Source organism: Poecilia latipinna, unplaced genomic scaffold, assembly GCF_001443285.1.
Source record: "Poecilia latipinna isolate Pla-1442-1.1 unplaced genomic scaffold, P_latipinna-1.0 Scaffold1026, whole genome shotgun sequence".
In the NCBI taxonomy this organism is placed as follows: domain Eukaryota; kingdom Metazoa; phylum Chordata; class Actinopteri; order Cyprinodontiformes; family Poeciliidae; genus Poecilia; species Poecilia latipinna.
The window spans coordinates 143,337-162,801 of record NW_015113642.1 but is presented as its reverse complement, the minus strand read 5'-3'; the positions used below and the strand labels follow the sequence as shown (position 1 = coordinate 162,801).

At 38.5% G+C, this 19,465-nt stretch overlaps 1 protein-coding gene across 4 annotated transcripts in view; it reads right to left on the bottom strand.

Annotated features, from left to right (window-relative positions):
* nlgn2a (neuroligin 2a) overlaps positions 1–19,465 on the bottom strand; it is a 145,971-nt gene that overhangs the window by 40,682 nt on the left and 85,824 nt on the right. For 3 of the 4 annotated variants that reach the window (XM_015051044.1, XM_015051042.1, XM_015051043.1), the window contains exon 3: positions 3,837–4,613. In XM_015051044.1, the coding sequence (XP_014906530.1) occupies positions 3,837–4,410 (574 nt within the window). In that variant the 5' untranslated portion in view covers positions 4,411–4,613. Of the gene's footprint in view, positions 1–3,309; positions 3,321–3,824; positions 4,614–19,465 lie in introns of all 4 variants that reach the window. The other variant, XM_015051046.1, reaches the window with a different exon arrangement.

Here is a 19,465-nt window from a genome sequence, read left to right as displayed (position 1 = left end):
AAAAAAAAAAAAAAAAAACTTGTTAAAGGGTTGATAGAGGAGCGATTTCATGAGTTTTAGAAAGAGCAGGAGATTTTATGGAGACAGAAGCTCAATTTCAAGGCATTAAATGACAAAGTCAAAATTGTTTTAAGTCATATTTGATATATTTAGCATTTTTGTAACAACTGAAGTTAATATAGTTACTTGATTTTGCAGTAAAACTCAAAAACACATAATACAGCCCCTTTAAAATAGATTTTTTTAAAAGTACAAATTCTGCTTTGGTTCAGATTATTTTACTTATAATGAGTACTTTTTCACTCATTATAACTAAATTAAGGAATTAGTCAATTAAAACAAGACCCTTTATCTTTCAGAAAAGTTACTTGTAAACCAGTTTTGTCTTCATTTGCACTAGAAACTAACAACACTTGGTAAGATTTTGTGTTTTTGCAGTGTCGTTCTGGCTGAGTGTTTAACTTTGTTGCCCTGTGTGAAAATAAACATCCACCCCAGATAAACGTCTGAATAGCAGATGTATTTTAGCTACAAGCTTCATGTTGTATTCCTGCGGATCAAAAACTTCCCCCAGCATGATGATGCCACCACAGTTTTACTTGGCGCACATCTGTAATGAAAACACGACTAGAGATGTGTAGAGACACAACACCTTGGGTTTGGCTTGCACAGAAAAATGTATACAAACAGAGAAATGTTTTGATATGGCAGTCACCCAGGGCGGCTTTACAGAGGGGCGGAGCGCCCAAGAAATAGAAAAGAAAAGGTTTTTTTTAGGGTATAACAGACAATAACCTGGCAGAAGGAAAACAGAATCAGTTATTTTTTTTTTGTATTTCTGTTTGTATAACTCTCTGCAATAAACGATATTTGACAGAATATTTCCTTCGTAAAATTGACTCTCAGGTCAAACGCTGCATGTTCAGCCTGTAAAATCTGCAGCAGGACTCCTGCAGACTTACAGAAAGCTTTGTGTAGCTCATACAGGAGATAAAGAAGAAGCATCAAAATCCTAACATGTTATCAAACACGCTGCGCTGCAAGATGGAGCGCTGATGGAAGCTGGGAGACTTCTTATCGGTTCCACTGAAGAAAAAGAAATATTTTTCGTTTTTATTGCTTTCACTGCGAGTTGTGGCTAGGCAAACAGAAATCTCCACAGAATCAGCAAAAAAAAAGGGTTCATGCCACAAAAAACCGAGATAAAAGTCAAATATTTTTTCTCATAAATCACCTGCAGACTCCAGAGGAGTCAGACGAGCTATTATTCAGTCATCAGCTTATTTCAGACGCCCTCCAACAGAACCAAAGCAGATTAAGAGTCTCAGAACAACGCTTATCACATCTCATAAGTAAAAACACAACTGCACTGATTTTGTTTGTGATTTATCATTTGTGTTTTTCTGTTTTTGCAATAAAATTTGGTTAGGACTCACTGGAAGAAGTGATATTGTGCATAAATAGAGTACAACTGTTTGAAAAAGGCAAGAGGAATGCAAATAATTAATAGGCGAGGTAAAAGAAAAGGAATATCAGAGCTACTGGTGTGTTTCTTTGCTGAATATCTTCCCAACAAAGCAGCTCCTGTAAGCGATGTTATGATGAGTTTTGTCCTGGGATTGGATTAGGGAAATTAAGACTCCAGCAACTTCCTGTCAAACTGTGTAAAACAATCTCCTTCTGTTTTTAAAACACATTAAAAAAAAGCAAAACACAGACTTTCTGCTGGAATATAAGAGGAAATACTGAAAACAAAGCAGCGATAAAGGAATCTCTAATGATTCTGTCAACACTGAAAAGGATTGGTTCTTAAAAAATATCTTTATTCTGCAATTGCAGCTGTGATCCAGATATTTACTGGATTTGTGTAAATAAACTACAGGGTTTCTGAAAACTCAAAAACAAATTGTAGCTTTGGGTCTAAATAACAAATATGTAATGGATCTCATTTTAGAAATGACAAAAATTCTAGAAAAAATATTAAACATTGAATTACCTTAACCTCTTATTTGAAAATTTGCCTCTAATCACTTTCTTAATAAAACCTAATGCCTGTTGATGCATATTCCACACATACCAGTAATTAAACACTTTGCTGCCATCTAGTGGCTGGAGGATTCCTCAAACATGTCTGACGTGGGTAACCAGCAAACTAAAACTCAACGTTTGTGTCTATCGCATGAGACGTATTAATAGTTAAACGCTTCTGAATTTATCATCTACTCAAAAACACAATAAAAGCTTTTGTTAAAAACATGTAGATTTATTTGAGCAGAAATTAATATATATTTTGAGTAAAATATAAGCACATCTGATTTAAGGTCAGTCAGATATTCCAGCTTCAGCTCATCTAATTTCTTAAATGTGGAAATAAGTTGCTTTGTATTCTGTTTTTCCTTTTATTTTTAGTTTAACTATGCAGTCTTTTCTTTTTTTAATGCTGTTGTATTAAAATTCAAATAAAACTAAACAAAAACTAAAAGACTATCCTGATTTATCAAAAATGCTGATATGAAACGAACATTTAGAGAACAAGCGGCCTGTTTTAAAAGACTGCCTACTTATTATCTTCTTAAACAAATAGTCAAGAAAAAGTTAAATAAAATATAAGGACAACTGAAGTTTTACAGAACTTGAATGTTAAGACTTTTCAGATTATTTTCTGTTTGAATCCTCACAGATGGCCAGCAAGTAAGAAACTCAAAAATACAATCTTTCACCAAACCTGAACTCCAGCAAGACAACAAACATTTTCTTTGTGGAAGTCGTCATGGAGACATTTTGACTTTATTTAAAAGCCTGCTTCTCAAAATGCACACAGACATGCTGCCTGTGCAGCCAGCATGAATTATTGATGATTTCTCATGCCAGAAATGGCATAAAAATACATTTTGCAGAATGATCTTATATCACAACCCTTAAAGAGAAATTGGAATAATATGAAATATGTAAATCAAGTAAAGCTGTAGAAAAACAAAGACCAGAAATCAACCAGAATCTCTGTTTGCCGTAGCTCTTATGATTTCTGATTAAACACACCGTTAGACAGAAATCAGTTAATTTTGACAAGCAGGAACACTTTTGTTTTTCACAGTGAAAAACCAACATTTGCTCTTCTTAAAATGAGAAAAACTTCCCTCAGCCAGCTGACTGACAGTGTGCAGCAAGTGCAGAATTAGACTTCGGTTAATCTGTCACCTTACCTGCATCCCCTTAAAAGTAGAAAGTCACAGAAAAAAGTAGAAAGTCACAGAAAAAAGTAGAAGTCACAAAAATTATTGGGACATTTTAGAAGATCTGAAACTGAACTTTTTTTTTGTTTTCCATTTTAAGCATGCACTTAAAAAAACAAAAATTGTGCAATTTTTACCTGTTTCTTTTCATTTGAGCAGCTTTTTCATTCAAACTCCAAACATAAGTGGCAGGAAATGCTAAAAACGTTTATCTGGACAGTTACTGTCCAGATGCAGCATTAGCATTAGCATTAGCACTGTGATCACCTTTATATTGATTTGATTTATATTGATGCCACGTTTACCAATAGGTGGTAATAATGCCTTCTGATGTTCATATTCTACCTTTAAAGTCTGAAAATGTCTCGTCTACAAATGAGTTTTGAACAAACAAAATCTTCCAGACCAAAAAAGAGAGAGAGGTCTGCTTTCTCTACCAAAAAATTGATGATGAAAATGTATTTCCTTGTGTATCTAGAAGAATTTTGTAAGATTGGAAAGCTTGAAAGGCACAGACACAAGAACCAGAGCATAAACGCTCAGTAACACAAACCCATTTGTTCTTTTCTCCACCAACGCCGTCACGTCTCAGAGCCAACTTACCGTCCTCTGTGGGCACGTAGATGTTGAGGTAGAGGCAATCCTCGCTCTGGTTCTGGATGTATCCCGCCGCCACGTCCAGGTTATCCGTGAACCAAACCGGAAGCATAATCTCCGGCAGAACGCCGTGGACGTTCTGAGGGCAAACGGGGGCAAACTGGGTGGCGTTGCGGATCTCCTGCCAGGACCCCGGCGCCTCCGGCGGCTGGAACCGCCGGTCTCCGATGGGCGCCGTGGCGTAGGGAACTCCAAGGTACTGCTCCACCGGGCCTAAAATCTCATTGTTCAGGTCCTTCTTGACGCCTCTCAGCTTGCCGTAGTTGGTGCTGACTATGGGATGCTTCGACGGGTCCATTCTCTGGCAAGAGGCCAGGCTGAAAAACAAGACGAGGCTCAGCACCGTCATGAGGCAGCAGTCTGTCACGAAGCTGAAGGGTCTGGTCCTGGGCAACAAACCCCGCCGACTCCGTTTACTCAGAGGTAGTGGAAGGTTGTTCATGGCTGGAGTCAAAGGGCTCAGCCACCTGCTTCTAGTCTGTTCTGTCAGCTCGGTCCGGCGGTGAGGAGGGAAAACCATAACAAGATAAAACACCAAAATCAGACGGACTCTTCAACCAGCGCCAGGCAGAAGGTAAGACGTTGCTTCGGCCCTCGGTGTGAGATCCAGGTCAGTGGTGAAACCGATTAGAGGCGATCCAAAACACTTCTCCAGGCATGGTTCTGTTGCGTTCCATGCCTGTCCTTCTCCCGTTGGCCAGATAATTGGGTTGATGAAGGACTCTGCAGAGTGAGACAGAGGAACGGGAGGAAGAAAAGCAGATAAGAGTGTTTTCCAGGCACACAGTGTCATTTTATAGCACCATATTAACTTCAGTTGCTATAAAAATACTACATATCAAATATGACTTGGAAGAAGTTTGACTTTGTAATTTAACACCTTCATATTGGGCCTCTGTCTCTTTAAAAGCTCCTGCTCTTTCTAAAACTCCGCCTTCAGGAAGTCATCACGACATGTCTTCTCTGTTAACCCTTTAAAGACATTTTTACCGGTGTTTCACTAAGGCGTAGCTCACATAATGATCTCAGCTGATGCAGAGGATTCACCAGGTGTTTGCTAATTGCTGCTGGCTAGTCTGAAGGAGCTGCTCAGAAGCTTGAAAACTGCAGCTCAGAGGAGGAGCTGCGTCTCGAAGGCGGGGCTAGGTCCACCCAGGTGTTTTGCACAGCTGAATGGTTGCCATGGCGATTAAAGGTTTTCTCAAGCATTCATGGAAGAATGAAAGCAAAACTCCAAGTATGTTTTTGATTAGGTAACATGATATAAAGCTCAAAAAAGTCAATTTTACATAAAACTGCCCTTTAAATTACCGATTAAACTAAAATATATTCAGTTTTTTTTTTCATTTTAACTGAGGAAAAACGCTATGAAACCAAAAGACTTTCTAAATCTGGAGACGGCACTAAGCAGATCAAGCAAAAGGGAACATTTATCATGGAGATTAACATGTTGAGGATCAGTTGACATCCATTTTTTACAACCTTTAAAACGTCTCATTTCTCACTTTATTATGCTGCCCCATTCAATGTGGAGATTACCCATTATAGACACATTTTAGTGTTAGCTTGGATTTAGACGGAAATATCTTCATTTATACGCTTAAGAACATCAGAGTAGCCCCCATAAGACAGATGCCTCCTGGATACCGTGAGGGATGAAGCTCTTATTCCACCAGAATCTGAAGAAAACGGCAGTAATTCAATATCAATCATCGTTTTAAACCAGAGAAGTCAAGCATGGCGAGTCGATTCATCTGTCCGTTCGGTTAGCTTAAGATCTGAAGCACACATTGCTGACGCCTCATTAAGTCGTTCTTGTCCATTTTCGTTAAAAACCTCATTCAAACACCTGCACTGGAAAAAGAAAACAAGCGATGCAACTAAAAGAAAAAATAGTTCATTTGTTACTAATAATCAAAGTAAATATATTACATTTATTTGGTTGAACACACATAAATTAATTAAGTCTGGTAAACTTAATTCGCTTGCATGTAACAAATTAGCTTGATTTTTTTAAGTTGGAGATAAAGTTTATTTTTTAGTGCATGACCTGTCAAAGTTAGACAAAAATCAGCCTGATTTAAGCTTGTGTTTTAATTTAAACATACTTATTATTCTTTATTTAACTGATAATCTAGTTTTTATGTCCAACAAGAACTGAAACTAAAACTGTGCTTGATTTATTTGCTTTTGGGTTCATAAGTTAAAGCAACAATTTTACTCATTTTGTTACACTAAGCACTTTCTACAATTATTGTTTAAGAAAAAATATATGATAACATTGATTGTATTAATTATAGAAGGGAGGGGGTAATTTTTCAAGACTAAATGGCTCCCACTACAGTTAAAAAAAGATAATAATAATAATAATAATAATAATAATAATACATATTTCTGTATATATGTTCATCTCAATTAAAGAAAATATCTTCCAAACTTTTGCTTTCTGACCAGATTCATCTTAAATTTCAAATGTACATTTAGATGAAAGAATCCATATAAAACACATTATTAGAGGATTTATTTCCACCCAGTTTATTTCACTATCAGAGAAAAAACCCATACAGTGCACGTCTTTATTTTGTCCATAATCAGCACTTTGTGATGCTTTAAATCCACATATCTGCCATATTGTGCTGCTGAACCAGGATCTGGACATGTCCGTCCTAAGCTGGTGTGACCTGTACGGGGGCCAAATCCTCCCTGGTTGATCTGTGTTTAACATGGCCGCTCACTCCTCCATATTACACGCAAATCTCCACGGGGAGCCGACGCCGTCCAGAGCCACGTCGCCCGTCCTCCACTAACGACTCGGCTGCTGATGATTCCTGGATTTTTTTTTTTTTTTTTTTTGCGGTTATTAATTTCCTGGAGGCTTTGGGGTTTGCCTTTGCAGATAAAGTACAGTAGAGATGAAGGGACGGAGAGCAGAGGCTGGAGATTAGGGCGATCCTTTCACTGCCCAGTAAGGTCAAAGGTCAATAATGTGCTCCGATAAGCAGCTTAAAAGAGGCGGGGCATTTTTCTGGCCGAGCGCAGACAGAAGTCAGATGCTTTTGGTAAGCCTTAACTGACCCACAGATGAATGAGAGCCCACTCGTAGTAGCACAACCATTCATGTAATCTGAAGTGGAAATGTTCAAATCCTCGCGTAACAGAACCGGATCAATAAAAGGACGAGGCACGGTAGAGATTACACCAGCAGAACATGACACTACCGAACTGGACCGTCCAGGTCGGGTCAATCCGCTAAAAAGAGCTTTTCCACATTTTGTCACGTTGTAGTGCCAAACCTCAAAGTCTGTTATTTTGCTGACCAACACAAGGTTTCTCAGGCAGGAATCTCTCAAAAGATGAAAATAATTCAATTTGGGGAAGATGTTTTCATTTACATTTAATAAAATATACCATGAGAGAAAATATTCATGGCTTTCTCACCGATCAGTGGAAAAACCTTTCTGCTGATGAGGTTGGAGTGCCTCTTTGCCATCACCCTAATCTTCTGCTCCATATTGTCTTCATCGCATGTGAATCAGATTTCTGGCTTCAAAACCGAACCACTTCCTCCGACTCTGGTCAAGACCGAAGATTTTAACTTCTGGAAAAATGGTTTCCAATGTTTGTATTGATGCTTATTAAGGTTCATCATTTCTGCCTGGACTATTAAAACAGGCCAGCAGATTCAGAGAAGGTTGGAAGAATTTGTGGGTGTTTGTGATGATTTTCAGGATTATAGACAAACTGACTTTTGTAGATGGAATAAAAACAAATAAACCAGATTAATTTTGCTGTTTGACAATGGAAAAGGAATTTATGTGAATAAAATAATGCATCTGGACTTCATCCATTCACTTCACTCATTGTGTTTGTGAGGGGAGTAAGAGAGGATTAAACAGATAAAGAGGAAATACTGATATAAATTTCTTTTCTGATGAAATATGACGAACAAACAAGAATCATTTCCTGCTTCATGCTGTGAACTTAATCCAGAATGTTTAGAAGTTCAACTATGATCAAACATTTATGTATTTCAAAGCCGGGACATTAATGCATTTTTGATTAATTGATTGTTATATCAGCGCTTTGCAGTAATCTGATAGTTTAATAACCTAAATAGCAGATGAAAAACAATAAATATCTTTGTTGTTGAGCTTATATGTCTTTATGTATAAGCTCAAAATGTTGCTCATTTTGTCGTTATACGGTTTTGCGACTCCTTGACTTAATTTAAAGCTTTAGTAAACTTGATTGAACTGAACTAGTTTATTTTCCAGATACAAACTGTCAGCAGGTAGGCTATGATGCAGCACACATGCAAACCAAAACACACACGGAAACACACAGGAAAACAAAATAATTAGCTCTTTTTTTAATTCACCTTCCTCTCTTTTACACACTCTCCCTCTTGATCACTATAATTATCCATTTTAAGGCCATCATTAACTGAGTTAATGCTCCAGCTGAAGCACTTCTGCGTTTTTGTTGTCTCTCTCGTTTTTTTTCTTTCCCTCTACCTCAACAACGCCAATAAAGCCATCCGGAGGAGAAAGTATGAGGGTTAGATGTCCTGAGGCGAGACAGCAGATAATTGGAGTCTATAGACTGATGAGGAGATAAAACGAGCGCGGCTCCTTCATGTAGCAATAAAGTTTATGTACAACAAGATCTTTGAGGGGAGAAAATCCGCGGAAACGTATGGATTCTCTGAGGTTGTTATAATTGTGACGCAAACTACGGCGTCTTTAATTGCTCATTGTCTCTTTCTGGTGCAGTGAAAATACGACGCAGCCTGCCTTTGTTCTCCTCAGTGCGGACTTTGTTGTGCTGCCCACGCTCCCTTTCTCTCTTTCTCTGTGTGTGTGGATGTACATATATGCTCTCAGAGAAGCAGGGCAGCACAATGCACGCTCTAATTAAACCGCCGAGAGTCTAGAGGCTGGCCTGCTTTGAGCCGAGCCCCCTCGCCGACAGAAACTCAGACACATTCATACATAAAAGAGACGGCAAGGCCGAGAGGCAGAGATGGGGAAAAAAAAAAGAGGGCGACAAACGGCAGATGAAAGGTGAAAATGCAGATGGAGAGGAGACAGGTCTTGGTAATGAAAAAGCTTCTCTCAGGTCAGCGGAGACCCTTCAGGAAAGGCAACACGAGGACTGGAGAGTGTCGGGAAGTGGACGCTAATAGTCCCACTTCCACGGGAGGCTGCTGTGGAAGCGCTCGCTCTTAAACATCACACCTCCAGCCTGAGTGGGCAGCAGAGCACTCCTCTTCTTCTGAGCGAGCATCTCTGGTGAGAAGCCAAGACGCTGGCAGACTCCAGCTTTCCTGGAAGGACCTGCAGAGTTTCTGGGTGCATCTGAGTGTTTAATTGCTAATTGGCTCAATTAGAAGGTTTAATTGGTCCAGCTTTGCCGTGAGCCGTGGGAGAGCTTAAGTGATTGATGAAGCAGAGAGGGAGAGGAGAAGGTGATGCTGAGGCAACAAACGGTATGAAAACGGGAATGTGGCTGATATTTCACTGTCATACCCTGCAACACTTAAAACATGTATCTTCGGTCTAGTTTCTACTAAAAAGTTAACTTATAAGCAACTTTTCAGGAAGATAGGAGCTTGTCTTAAATCAATAATTTCTTAACATATTTTGCTTCTATGGGAAAAGCAAAACATTGCTTTCTTTGCACATAATCATTCTAAAAATAATGAGATTTTACCTATTTTGAGCTGATTTAGAACCTTTGTCACTTTAAATCCAAATAATTAGCTGCTGGCCACACCCCTCTAACTCAACATTTGCACTCACACATAAAAATGACTTCAAACAGATGCATAATTATACAACCTTACATCTTTGAAAAGCAGAAGTGGAGCCTCCTGCACAACCAACACAAACGCAGCAAGTGGTTTCTGGATGGTAAGTCAACAACAAAACACTTTGGTTCAGCAGACCAAACATGTTTGAACTCTGCTTAGGTTGCTAGGTAACTGAAAATATATTTTTTTGGCAATAAATGAATGTGTTTTGGTGTCTGGAAAAGGAGCGTTTCAAAAAACCTCCAGAATGTGATGTTACAAATCCTCAGCCCGTCACCTGGCAACCCAGGTGAGGCCTCGCCCAGAAACAGTATATACCCCAAAAAATTACAAAAACAGGCAAAAGGTGAATTTTGCATAATACAACCCCTTTTAAATGAATGGAAAACTTCTACTGGCAGATTAGTTCACTTGTAAGTTAGTTTAGTCTTACTTCAAGTATACTGAGATATTTGCAATAGAAACTAGACCAACACTACTTGGTAAGATTTTGTGTTTTTGCATCATACTCTCAAAAACAGCTTTAAAGGAACGGGCCTACCCCCAAAAATAGAGCAGCCTTCATACACTCGGCACTCTTGCACACACACGGACCCGCACACACTCATCCATGATTCATGTCGGAAGCAGAACGTTTTCCTCAACCTCCCAGCGGGGTTAGAGAGGCAGGCAGACCGCACAGGTCGCTCAGCCGAAGACTGAACAATAAACCCCACTTCCTTCACCCACCTCCTCTTATTTCGGGATTCAAAATCTAAAGGGAGAACTTTATAAGAGCCACTCTACAGTTTTTCACGTCTTTATCAGCCTCTTTACCGTTGGTAAAGGCTTTTATACGTCTGTGTCACTGGGAATAAAACAAAGAAAATGATAGAGACCTATTTTACTGCAGATATTTTCTCCAGAAATAGGACTCGCTTCAGCGACTGAGTTTCACTGCTAAACCTGTGCATGCTGGTTTTGTTCGCTGAGTATTTATACTCCTTCAGCTTAGTTACAACCAAACACTTCAGTGGTTTTATTTGGAAAAATCAATGTGATTAACTTGCTTAAACCCCAAATTTCTTCCTGCAAACTAACTGCATGTATTTCAATCCTTGCACATATATAATACGTTTAAGATGCATGGGAAAAAAAAGCAAGATAAAAAGAGCTAACAGCCAAACATTTGACACCTATCATAGCGCCTTCTGTGTGGTATGCTAACGGAAACAATGTTGCTCTGTTTACATGAATGCAGGGATAAAATTCTTATTATACATCAGTAGAAGAACATATACAGAGAATATTTTAGCTATACTTGTCAAAGTATTTTATTCATTTTGTTTTTTACAAGTTTGAGATAGGCGTTTCCCTGCAGCAGCGCAGGCAGGAAGTAAAGAGGGCCCTTCACACAAGTTACATGAGAAAATTTATTGTTTTATTTCAAAATTAAGGCCAAAACAACATTTTTGAGATTCCAGAGGTTTAAAAAGTTACTTGTTTTAAATCAATAATTCCTTCCTGATTTTTACAATGATAACCTGGGAAAAAATGTATTGTTGTAAGTGAAATAATCTGCTAGTGTTGTGCTTTCTGTCTATGACGTGTTGGTTGGTGGACCCAAAATGTAGATAGGTGCTGGGAGCATGAACTATGTTGAATGTAATAATGAGGAAAAATAAAAATTACAGGGAACCAGAGGCAAACAAAAACAGCAGAATAATCCGTGGAACTAATAAAGTAATGGCACAGGGGGCGAGGGAGAACACAACAGGAGAACTAGATTATTATTAGATTAATTTTCCTACACAAGGAATAAACAAACTTACTAGAATCACTGAGAAAGGACTGAACTAAAGTAACAAATCTAATGTAATCAAAATAAGAAACACAGCAATAATGGAACACTTTCTTATAAAACCTGCTGACCAATATCCCAGAACTCAGCTTAGGTTGCTAGGTTACGGGGCTGGGCCTTGCTTACGTTGCTAGGTTACGGGGCTGGGCCTTGCTTACGTTGCTAGGTTACAGGGCTGGGCCTTGCTTAGGTTGCTAGGTTACGGGGCTGGGCCTTGCTTACGTTGCTAGGTTACAGGCCTGTTGATTTGTGATGTTACATTATGGAGGATTTTGAGATGCTTGTTTGTTTTTCAGACCAAATGTTAATTTATTGCCAAGAAATTGGCTGAGTGATTTTTTTCAGTGCTTAGGCTGTTTTTATAAGCAGTAGAAACCAAAATGGAAATATAAATACGTGCAAAATGTGAATTTAACATAATACAGCCCCTTTAATACTGATGAAAAAGTATGTTTATTTAACTTTGTTACATGAAAGCAATATCTGATTGTAAGTGAAATAATCTGCCAGTGGACCTCATACTTTTTCATAAATATTAAGGAATTATTGACTTTAAACAAACTCCTAAGTTTTTCTGAACAATTATAAGTTAGTTTTGTCTGACTCACTTGAAACTAGACCATAAATATTTTATGAGATTTTGAGTTTGCTCCATGTCTTCTAACTTTCTCTCTCTACCCATTTCCTGTCTGATCTACTGCAAAAAAGATCACCAAGGCCAGAAAAAAGGGGAAAAATGCATATTATGGTAAATGTGTTAATAGAAATGTGCATCATAAGTTGCACATATCCCAATTATTAAATACTTGTATTTCCTTTGCACATAAAATGCCAATAAAAGACATTGATGATTGATGGTGATACAGAACGTTATACAGAAAATCTGCAACTCCATAAATTAAAGTCAAAATTTCTCCCTCCAGTTGGGAGTTTATTAAAAAAAAGTCCAGACTATGAAAGGTTGGAGTTTAATTTCAGTGACATGTAAGGGCAACTATCTGAGGCACAAAGGTGGCCAGACACCATCAGAAGAAAACTAATTATGGATTTTGATCACAACACGACAAACTATTGGGCTGGGACTCCACACAGATCGATCACGAATGTCCCACCTCTGTGAGAGCAATTATCGGATTCTGTCACCGGTCGTCATCGCCAGACGGTTTTTGATTACTGCTGCCGGAAATATTCCCCAAACGCCGAGAATGACGACCAAGATTAGTTATTTACGGTCATCTTCAGTAGTGCTGGACCAATCAGCTGGTCTTCGACTGAAATCGATTAATTTCATCTCCATCAGTTCTGACAGATAAACGTTTTTGTCACTGTAAAACCACAAAATCTTACTAATTATTTTATAGTTTCTGGTGAAAACATCTTAGTAAGTTTTAAATAAGACAAAACTAACTTACAGCTTTTCAGTAAAATACAGGAGATTATTTTAAGTAATAATTCCTGAATATCAATTTTTAAAAAAGTACTAGTTCCAGTCTGGGATTTTGTGTTTTTGCAGTGCAAGGACTATTTTAAAGTGTACCATTCTGCATATATGGAGAACCAAACCTGACGTAGTTAAAAATAACAGCAGAAATATAGATATTTTATTTTTCCTCTTTCTTAAACACACTTTCATCAAGAGATGTATATATTTTCATTTGCATTTTCCTCAAGCATGTATTTTTTTTTCAAGAAAATGTTTTTTTCTTTTTCGTAAACGTGTGGAAAATGCAAAATATAATATCTTTCTTGACAAAAATGCATGCGTAAAGAAAAGGAAAGACAAAACATTTATATCTACATTCTACTTTCATTTTTAGTTTTGTCAGTTTTGGTCCTCCATATCCATACACAATTTCATTATGTAATATCTGCCTGATGATGATATGAATTTAATAAATTAAAAGTAAGTTCCAAATCTGTTTTCTTATATTAAATTAAATCAGTGGGACAGATTACATAATATAATCTCAGTTTATGAATATTCCCTTAGTGTAACCTTTTCCTCTAACCTGAAGGAAAGAATAGATTAAAATACCTCAAAAATGCTCCAAATTGCCAATCAGGCTTGAGGCAGTACATACATTTTTAATTACTTTAATTTTTTTTTTGGGGGGGGGGGGGGGTTTGTTTTGGGGAAAAAAAAAAAAAAAAAAAAAAAAAAAAAGCAGAGCATTATTATTACCTGGAAGCCACTTTGTGACTGGATTTGTACATTTTAGATTTCTAAATTTTCTTTGTTTAGAGTCCTGCTTCCAAAATTGTTTTTCATTTTCAACACAGAAGCTTAAAGTCACTCCTTTCTGTGACAGATCGTACAAACCTGACCTGAATATTCTGTAAATTCCCCCAAAAATATTAAGTATAGATGATTTCTTAAGGAAGTAAGAATCTGTAACTGAGTTTTGAAACTCTTCTGCTGAATCACCTTTAATGTTCTCCTAGAACCATTTAACTTTCTTCTCTTTTCAGCTTCCCCCGCCCCAAGACTCTGCTTATTATTATTATATTAGATTATAACTAAACTAATCTGTCTTTGCAGCAACACTGTTTCTGTTTCTGCTGCAATTAGAAACAGCAAGAAACTTACAAGAGACCATAAAGAGTGAGAAACAATCTTACTAACCACAAAGCCTGCATAACAGGGGTGGAAAAAAAGCAATCCTGAACAGATCATCAACCAGAGCAAAACAATTAAAGTCTTAAAAATTTGTCGTCTGGCTGCAGAAACTATTTAAGAAGTGTGAAATTTGCTGCACAGACAATTAAATTTCGTTTTGCGGGTCTTCTATTTTTAATGTCGCCCTCGTCCGCACATGTGTGAACAATTTTCTCCCTCATTAATTACAACAAGTCTCAGCAGAGAAAATGTTGCAAGATTTATTACTTGTTCAGATTGCAACTTCAAGCCTGATGTTAGACTTTTGATGTTGCTGCCAAGAGAGGCGGAAAGGTGGAAGGTTCTGGGTCTCAGCTCTTATCCAGTAGCATGAAAATTACAAGGAGTTTTTAGCATCAGTCTCACTGTTGTTGTCATTAAAGACGGGCACAAGGCAGGGCAGCTTTGTTATGTAACGTGAAAACAAGCTTAACCCACTTTGGGAGCATTATTAGTTAGGATTATTGAGATTATGCCTCTTCTGTGTATCTAAAGAAATTAAATGTTTTGATTAAGATGGTTTGTTGACTCAGGAATTAGAAAATGTTTGATTTCTGCTGTTTCTACTTTTATGCATTACATATAAAAACAAGGTAAAGTTCAGACAACATTCAGAACTCCTCTTTCAAAGGTAAAATGCTCGAATATTCGGGTGTTTCTGTTTTCTGTGTTGTTATGGCTTCTTTTTTTAGCATTTGTTTATTTTTTATGTGTTGTGTTAATTGTTCCTTTCATTGTGTTTTTGATTTATTGGTTTATTTTTATACTTTATATTATACATGCAACTGTAAATCTTTGAAAAGCAGAAGTTGAGTCTTCTGCACAACTAACAAGAATGCATCAAGTGGGTTCGGGGCAATGTGTCAACAACAAAACGTTTGTCTTTTCCAGCAGCCATTGTACAGCGCATACAACGAATGGTAAAACCAACTGGCCAAACATGTTGGAGCTCTGCTTGGGTTGCTAGGTGACAGGCAGTGGAGGTTTTTGAAACACTTGTTTTCCAGACACCAAAAAACATAATTTTTTTAAGCTCTTAGGCTGATTTTAAGAGCAGTATTATTCCAAAAAAAAAAATAATATTGTGATTTAATATTTGAGAGGCTAAGGTAGCTTATAGATTAAAGATATTTGACCATTTTGGAGGTTTTTTTAAGCTCTTTGGCTGTTTTTAGAAATGGTTGAGTCCCAAATGAAAGTACAAAAATCTGAAAAATGTGAATTTTGCATAATAGGTCCCCTTTAAAATGCTTTGCTCGATAAAACCACATTAACCGTCGTCATTTTCTGCTGCTGCTCATCGTCTTCAGAGTTTGACTTGCTGTGTGTTCGGAGGCGACTATTTGAAGGCTGTATGAGCAGCTACTGCGGCTAATGTGGTCAGAACTTTCTATTTTTTCAGTTTTACGCCAGGTTGATTTCGAAAACTACAATTTTACCCTTAAATAGTAATAATAAATGAAATCAGTGTTTGGATCCTGAGTCCTTGTCTGATATAATCACAAATAAACCAGATGTAAAAGCTCTCTCCTGAATGTGGCTTGCAGCTGCTGGGTTGAGTAAGTTGGAGCCAACCGTTGTCGGATCCTTGGCTGGAGGATCGAGCCAAAACAAAACACCTGCAAGCCTCGATTTCAGATGTTACCTTAACCTATTCTTGGCTGGAACGTTTTATTTCTTTGGTGAAATTAGCATCACAATCACATCCATCACATTTTGGCTGCGAGGCTTGCTAGGAACGGTCCAAATCCAGCAGCTGCAATAATCCCCGCTGTAATTGTTTCCAGCCTCTACCTGACTAGTAAAAACACATTCAGTGTCAAACTCAGATCTAGTCCACCAGAGCTTTTAATGTGAGCCGCCAGACTCCAAATCACATCAATAAGTCTCTCCAGGTTTTTCACAAACCTATAAAATTCACACAAAATCAACAAATACCCACATTTTTCCTGATTTTACTGCAATTTTTTCTCAAAATTGGTCAAAAACATTTTGTTTAAGTCACTAGTGCCTCAGACTCTCTCATGTCAAATTATAGTCCATGATCGATACAGTGAGTAATAAAAATTCAGATTTAACATCATACATTGTGGTGCTATTTCTAAATTAGCACCACAAAATCTGTGATTTTGAATGCAAAAAATACAAAACAATCAAAATCAGTGTAAAAAGATGTTCAGTATTGTTTAATTTTAAGACACTTATTGAGAGCTGAAACAAACAGCTATCCATTGATATTTTAACATCTAAATGGGTTTTTACCAATGCAACCGGCCCTTTAAGAACATTCAGATTCACGATACGACCCAAAATGAAAATTTGTTTTAACACCCTGATGTAAAGTAAACAGGCTGACAGGATGAGAGTTAAAGCCAGCATCACATGGAAAAGGAACAATCTGTGCCTCTTTTTAATTACAAATCTGTAAAAATGTGGGATTTACTGACAGTCTGCAGCTTTGTGACATGATTTGTGGCGTCCTGAGAGCAAAGTAACTCTGAGGTTAAAGTCGGGTCGACGACAAGCGATTCAACAACGGCGGCGCGGTAAAAAGAATCCGTTTGATCTCAGCAGATGCTCCATTATTGTCCGTGTTTGGCAGACTTGTGTTTGTATGTTTTCCATCCAGCTGACAGCTTCTGTGTGGGCTGTGAGTAGAAAAGAGCCGGCGGCCAGGTCAGTGTTTGCTCAGGCTGCTGTCAATCTCGGGCTTTTTTCTCCTATTATTTATCGCCCTGCGTGTGTCAGCCTGAGACAGAAGTTATTAAAGTCAGAGCAGAGCTTAACAGATCCAAAGCTGAAGGGAGGACATGCGCTGAAATGAAAGCAACGCTTCGAATATTTGCATGTACGCTGCAGAGCTCCCTCGCTTTTCCGAATATCGTAAAATATTCCAACACGGTTTCACAACTTTTATTAAATTTCAGAGGAAAGCAGCACTGCTATATTTTTATTTCCAAAGCCACAGAGATAAACTCTCTCCATATCTGTGTAATCTGCTATCAGTTACCGACAGCTGTTCTGGTTTTTACTGCTCTCCATGGCGGCTCTGCAGGGCGTCCAGGATTTGCTCAGAAAATAGTAAAAGCTGCTTTTTTTTTTTCCTTTCTATTTTTCTGGCCTGAGAGTAACCTTCACAGAAAATACAGATTTGGTTTTCTCTGGCAAAGGTCAAAGCACTTATAAAATAACAAAACAAACAGTGCAGCGGCTATTTGAATGTTTCTGGATCCATCATCCCTCAGTTTTTGTCTTACGGTTTGTTTTCCTCATTTTATGCTCACTTTTCTGATTTTCAAATGGTGACAGACTTTTACCTCAACAGACAAAAGGTAAATAAATGCAAAATAAATGTGACACATGGGAAATTAAAATTAAAATCCAAATCATACCTGATTTTTTTCTGTGCACTGAGTTGTTTTATGGTGCAAAAAGTAAACTCTGGTCCGTCTGCAAACCGCGGTTTCTATTCGGCTGAAGTGAATTCTGACGCCGTTTGAATGCAAATGCGAACGCCAAGCGGACCGGAGACCGCCTCAAAAGCAGAAAGTGGACTTTAGCGCAGGGTATTCTGGGAAAATACAACCAAAACAAACATGAGTCTAGTGCTAGAAAGAGAAAAAACAAGAAATCCTACTGCTACTAAAATCTGACGCCACTCCATTTTTGTTTACATTCATGGCGAAGGAAGTTGCGCTCCGTGTCGTTTCCTTCAGTAGTTCTTGGTGCAGCGCCCCCACAGGTGAGGAGGGGAACAGGTTTTTCATCTAGATTGTTTGTTTGACATAGTGCAGTGTGAAAGAGAACCACACTGAAAATGTAACAAATGTTGCAGCCTTTGACCTACTGTGTGAAAACACCCTAAAGCAACTTGAAGTTACCCGTTTGTATGAACTGACCTTCAGACTCTAGAGGTGAAGCGTCACCGCTCTATAAACAGCTACAGGACAAGCAGTACATGCTTGTTTTATTAAGAGATCCAGCTGCAGGTTTGATGTCTGTTTGATGAATGTTCATGTGCAGGTATGTAGGTCAAATGTAGAGCCTGCATTCACCCCATCCCTGCAACTTTATTGCATCAGAAGCCAAAAAAAAAAGCTAACATTTCCTCTGTGCTGCAGCATCCCTGCAAGCCAACCGTGTGTCTGTCTCCATGCATTGTCCATTGTTGACTCTCCTTCCTCAGACTCCATTCAGTCTATATTAAACCAGACTGGTGTGACGGTGGAGACAATGGGCTGATAGACTGCCAGCTACAGAAGAGGCACAATGGGACGGACAGAAGGCGGTCTAGACGGAGGAGGAGCTGTCAGCGGATTCACCGAGCGGACGCAGGCAGCAAAGCCGAAAGTGAGATTCTACAAGTGTGTTTCTGAGCGAAGGAAGGGATGTTGGGGTTGCGGACCAATGAAGCGTAAAATTGGAAACAATGTGTCTGCAACAGTTAAAAGCAAATATTTACAGGGCTTTAATTTGCGCCGAGCTTCCGGCGTGGGTCAGAGCGTCTGTGCGGCGGACGCCGAGGAAGTCGGAGGGGCGCTAATTAGACGCACACGGCGGTAGATTAATCACAGGCTGACAGCGGCCTGCCAAGCAGCTCCATCATCTTGTCAAGCGGCGAGGGTATCCAGTCTTTATCGTCTCTTAAAGGAGTAGTACGTGTTTTCTAGACACAATCAAGTAACTATGTTACCTTCAGTTGTTGTAAAAATGCTGTAGATCTATGAAAATGTAAAAGAAATTTGACTGCAAAATTCAACATCTAGAAATTAGGACTCTGTCTCTTTAAGAAACTCCTGCTCTTTCTGAAACTCTGTCTTCAGGAAGTCATCACATTGCTCCTGTATTAACCCTTTAATAATGTTTTTACTGAGAAGTAGCTCCTATAATGAGTTCAGCGTTTACAGTTCAGCCTGGCGTTTGCTAATTGCTGCTGGCTAGTCTGAAGGAGCTGAGTTGTGGAGTTGGAAGCCTGGAAACTGCAGCTCTGAGGCGGGGCTGCGTCCTTGTAGGCGGGGCTAGGTCCACTGTTGAACGGTTGCCATGGAGATTAAAGGATTTCTCAAACATTCAGAGGTATGTAGTCATATTACATAACACTACCACTTTTATTTTACTGATGTTTTTCGAACGCTGCAAAAACACAAAATCTTACCAAGTATTTTTAATCTAGTCTCTAGTGCAAAAATCTCTCAATCTCTTACACTTAAAAAAAGGCAAAACTAGCTAACAAGCAACTTTTCGGCACGATACAGTAGCTTGTTTTA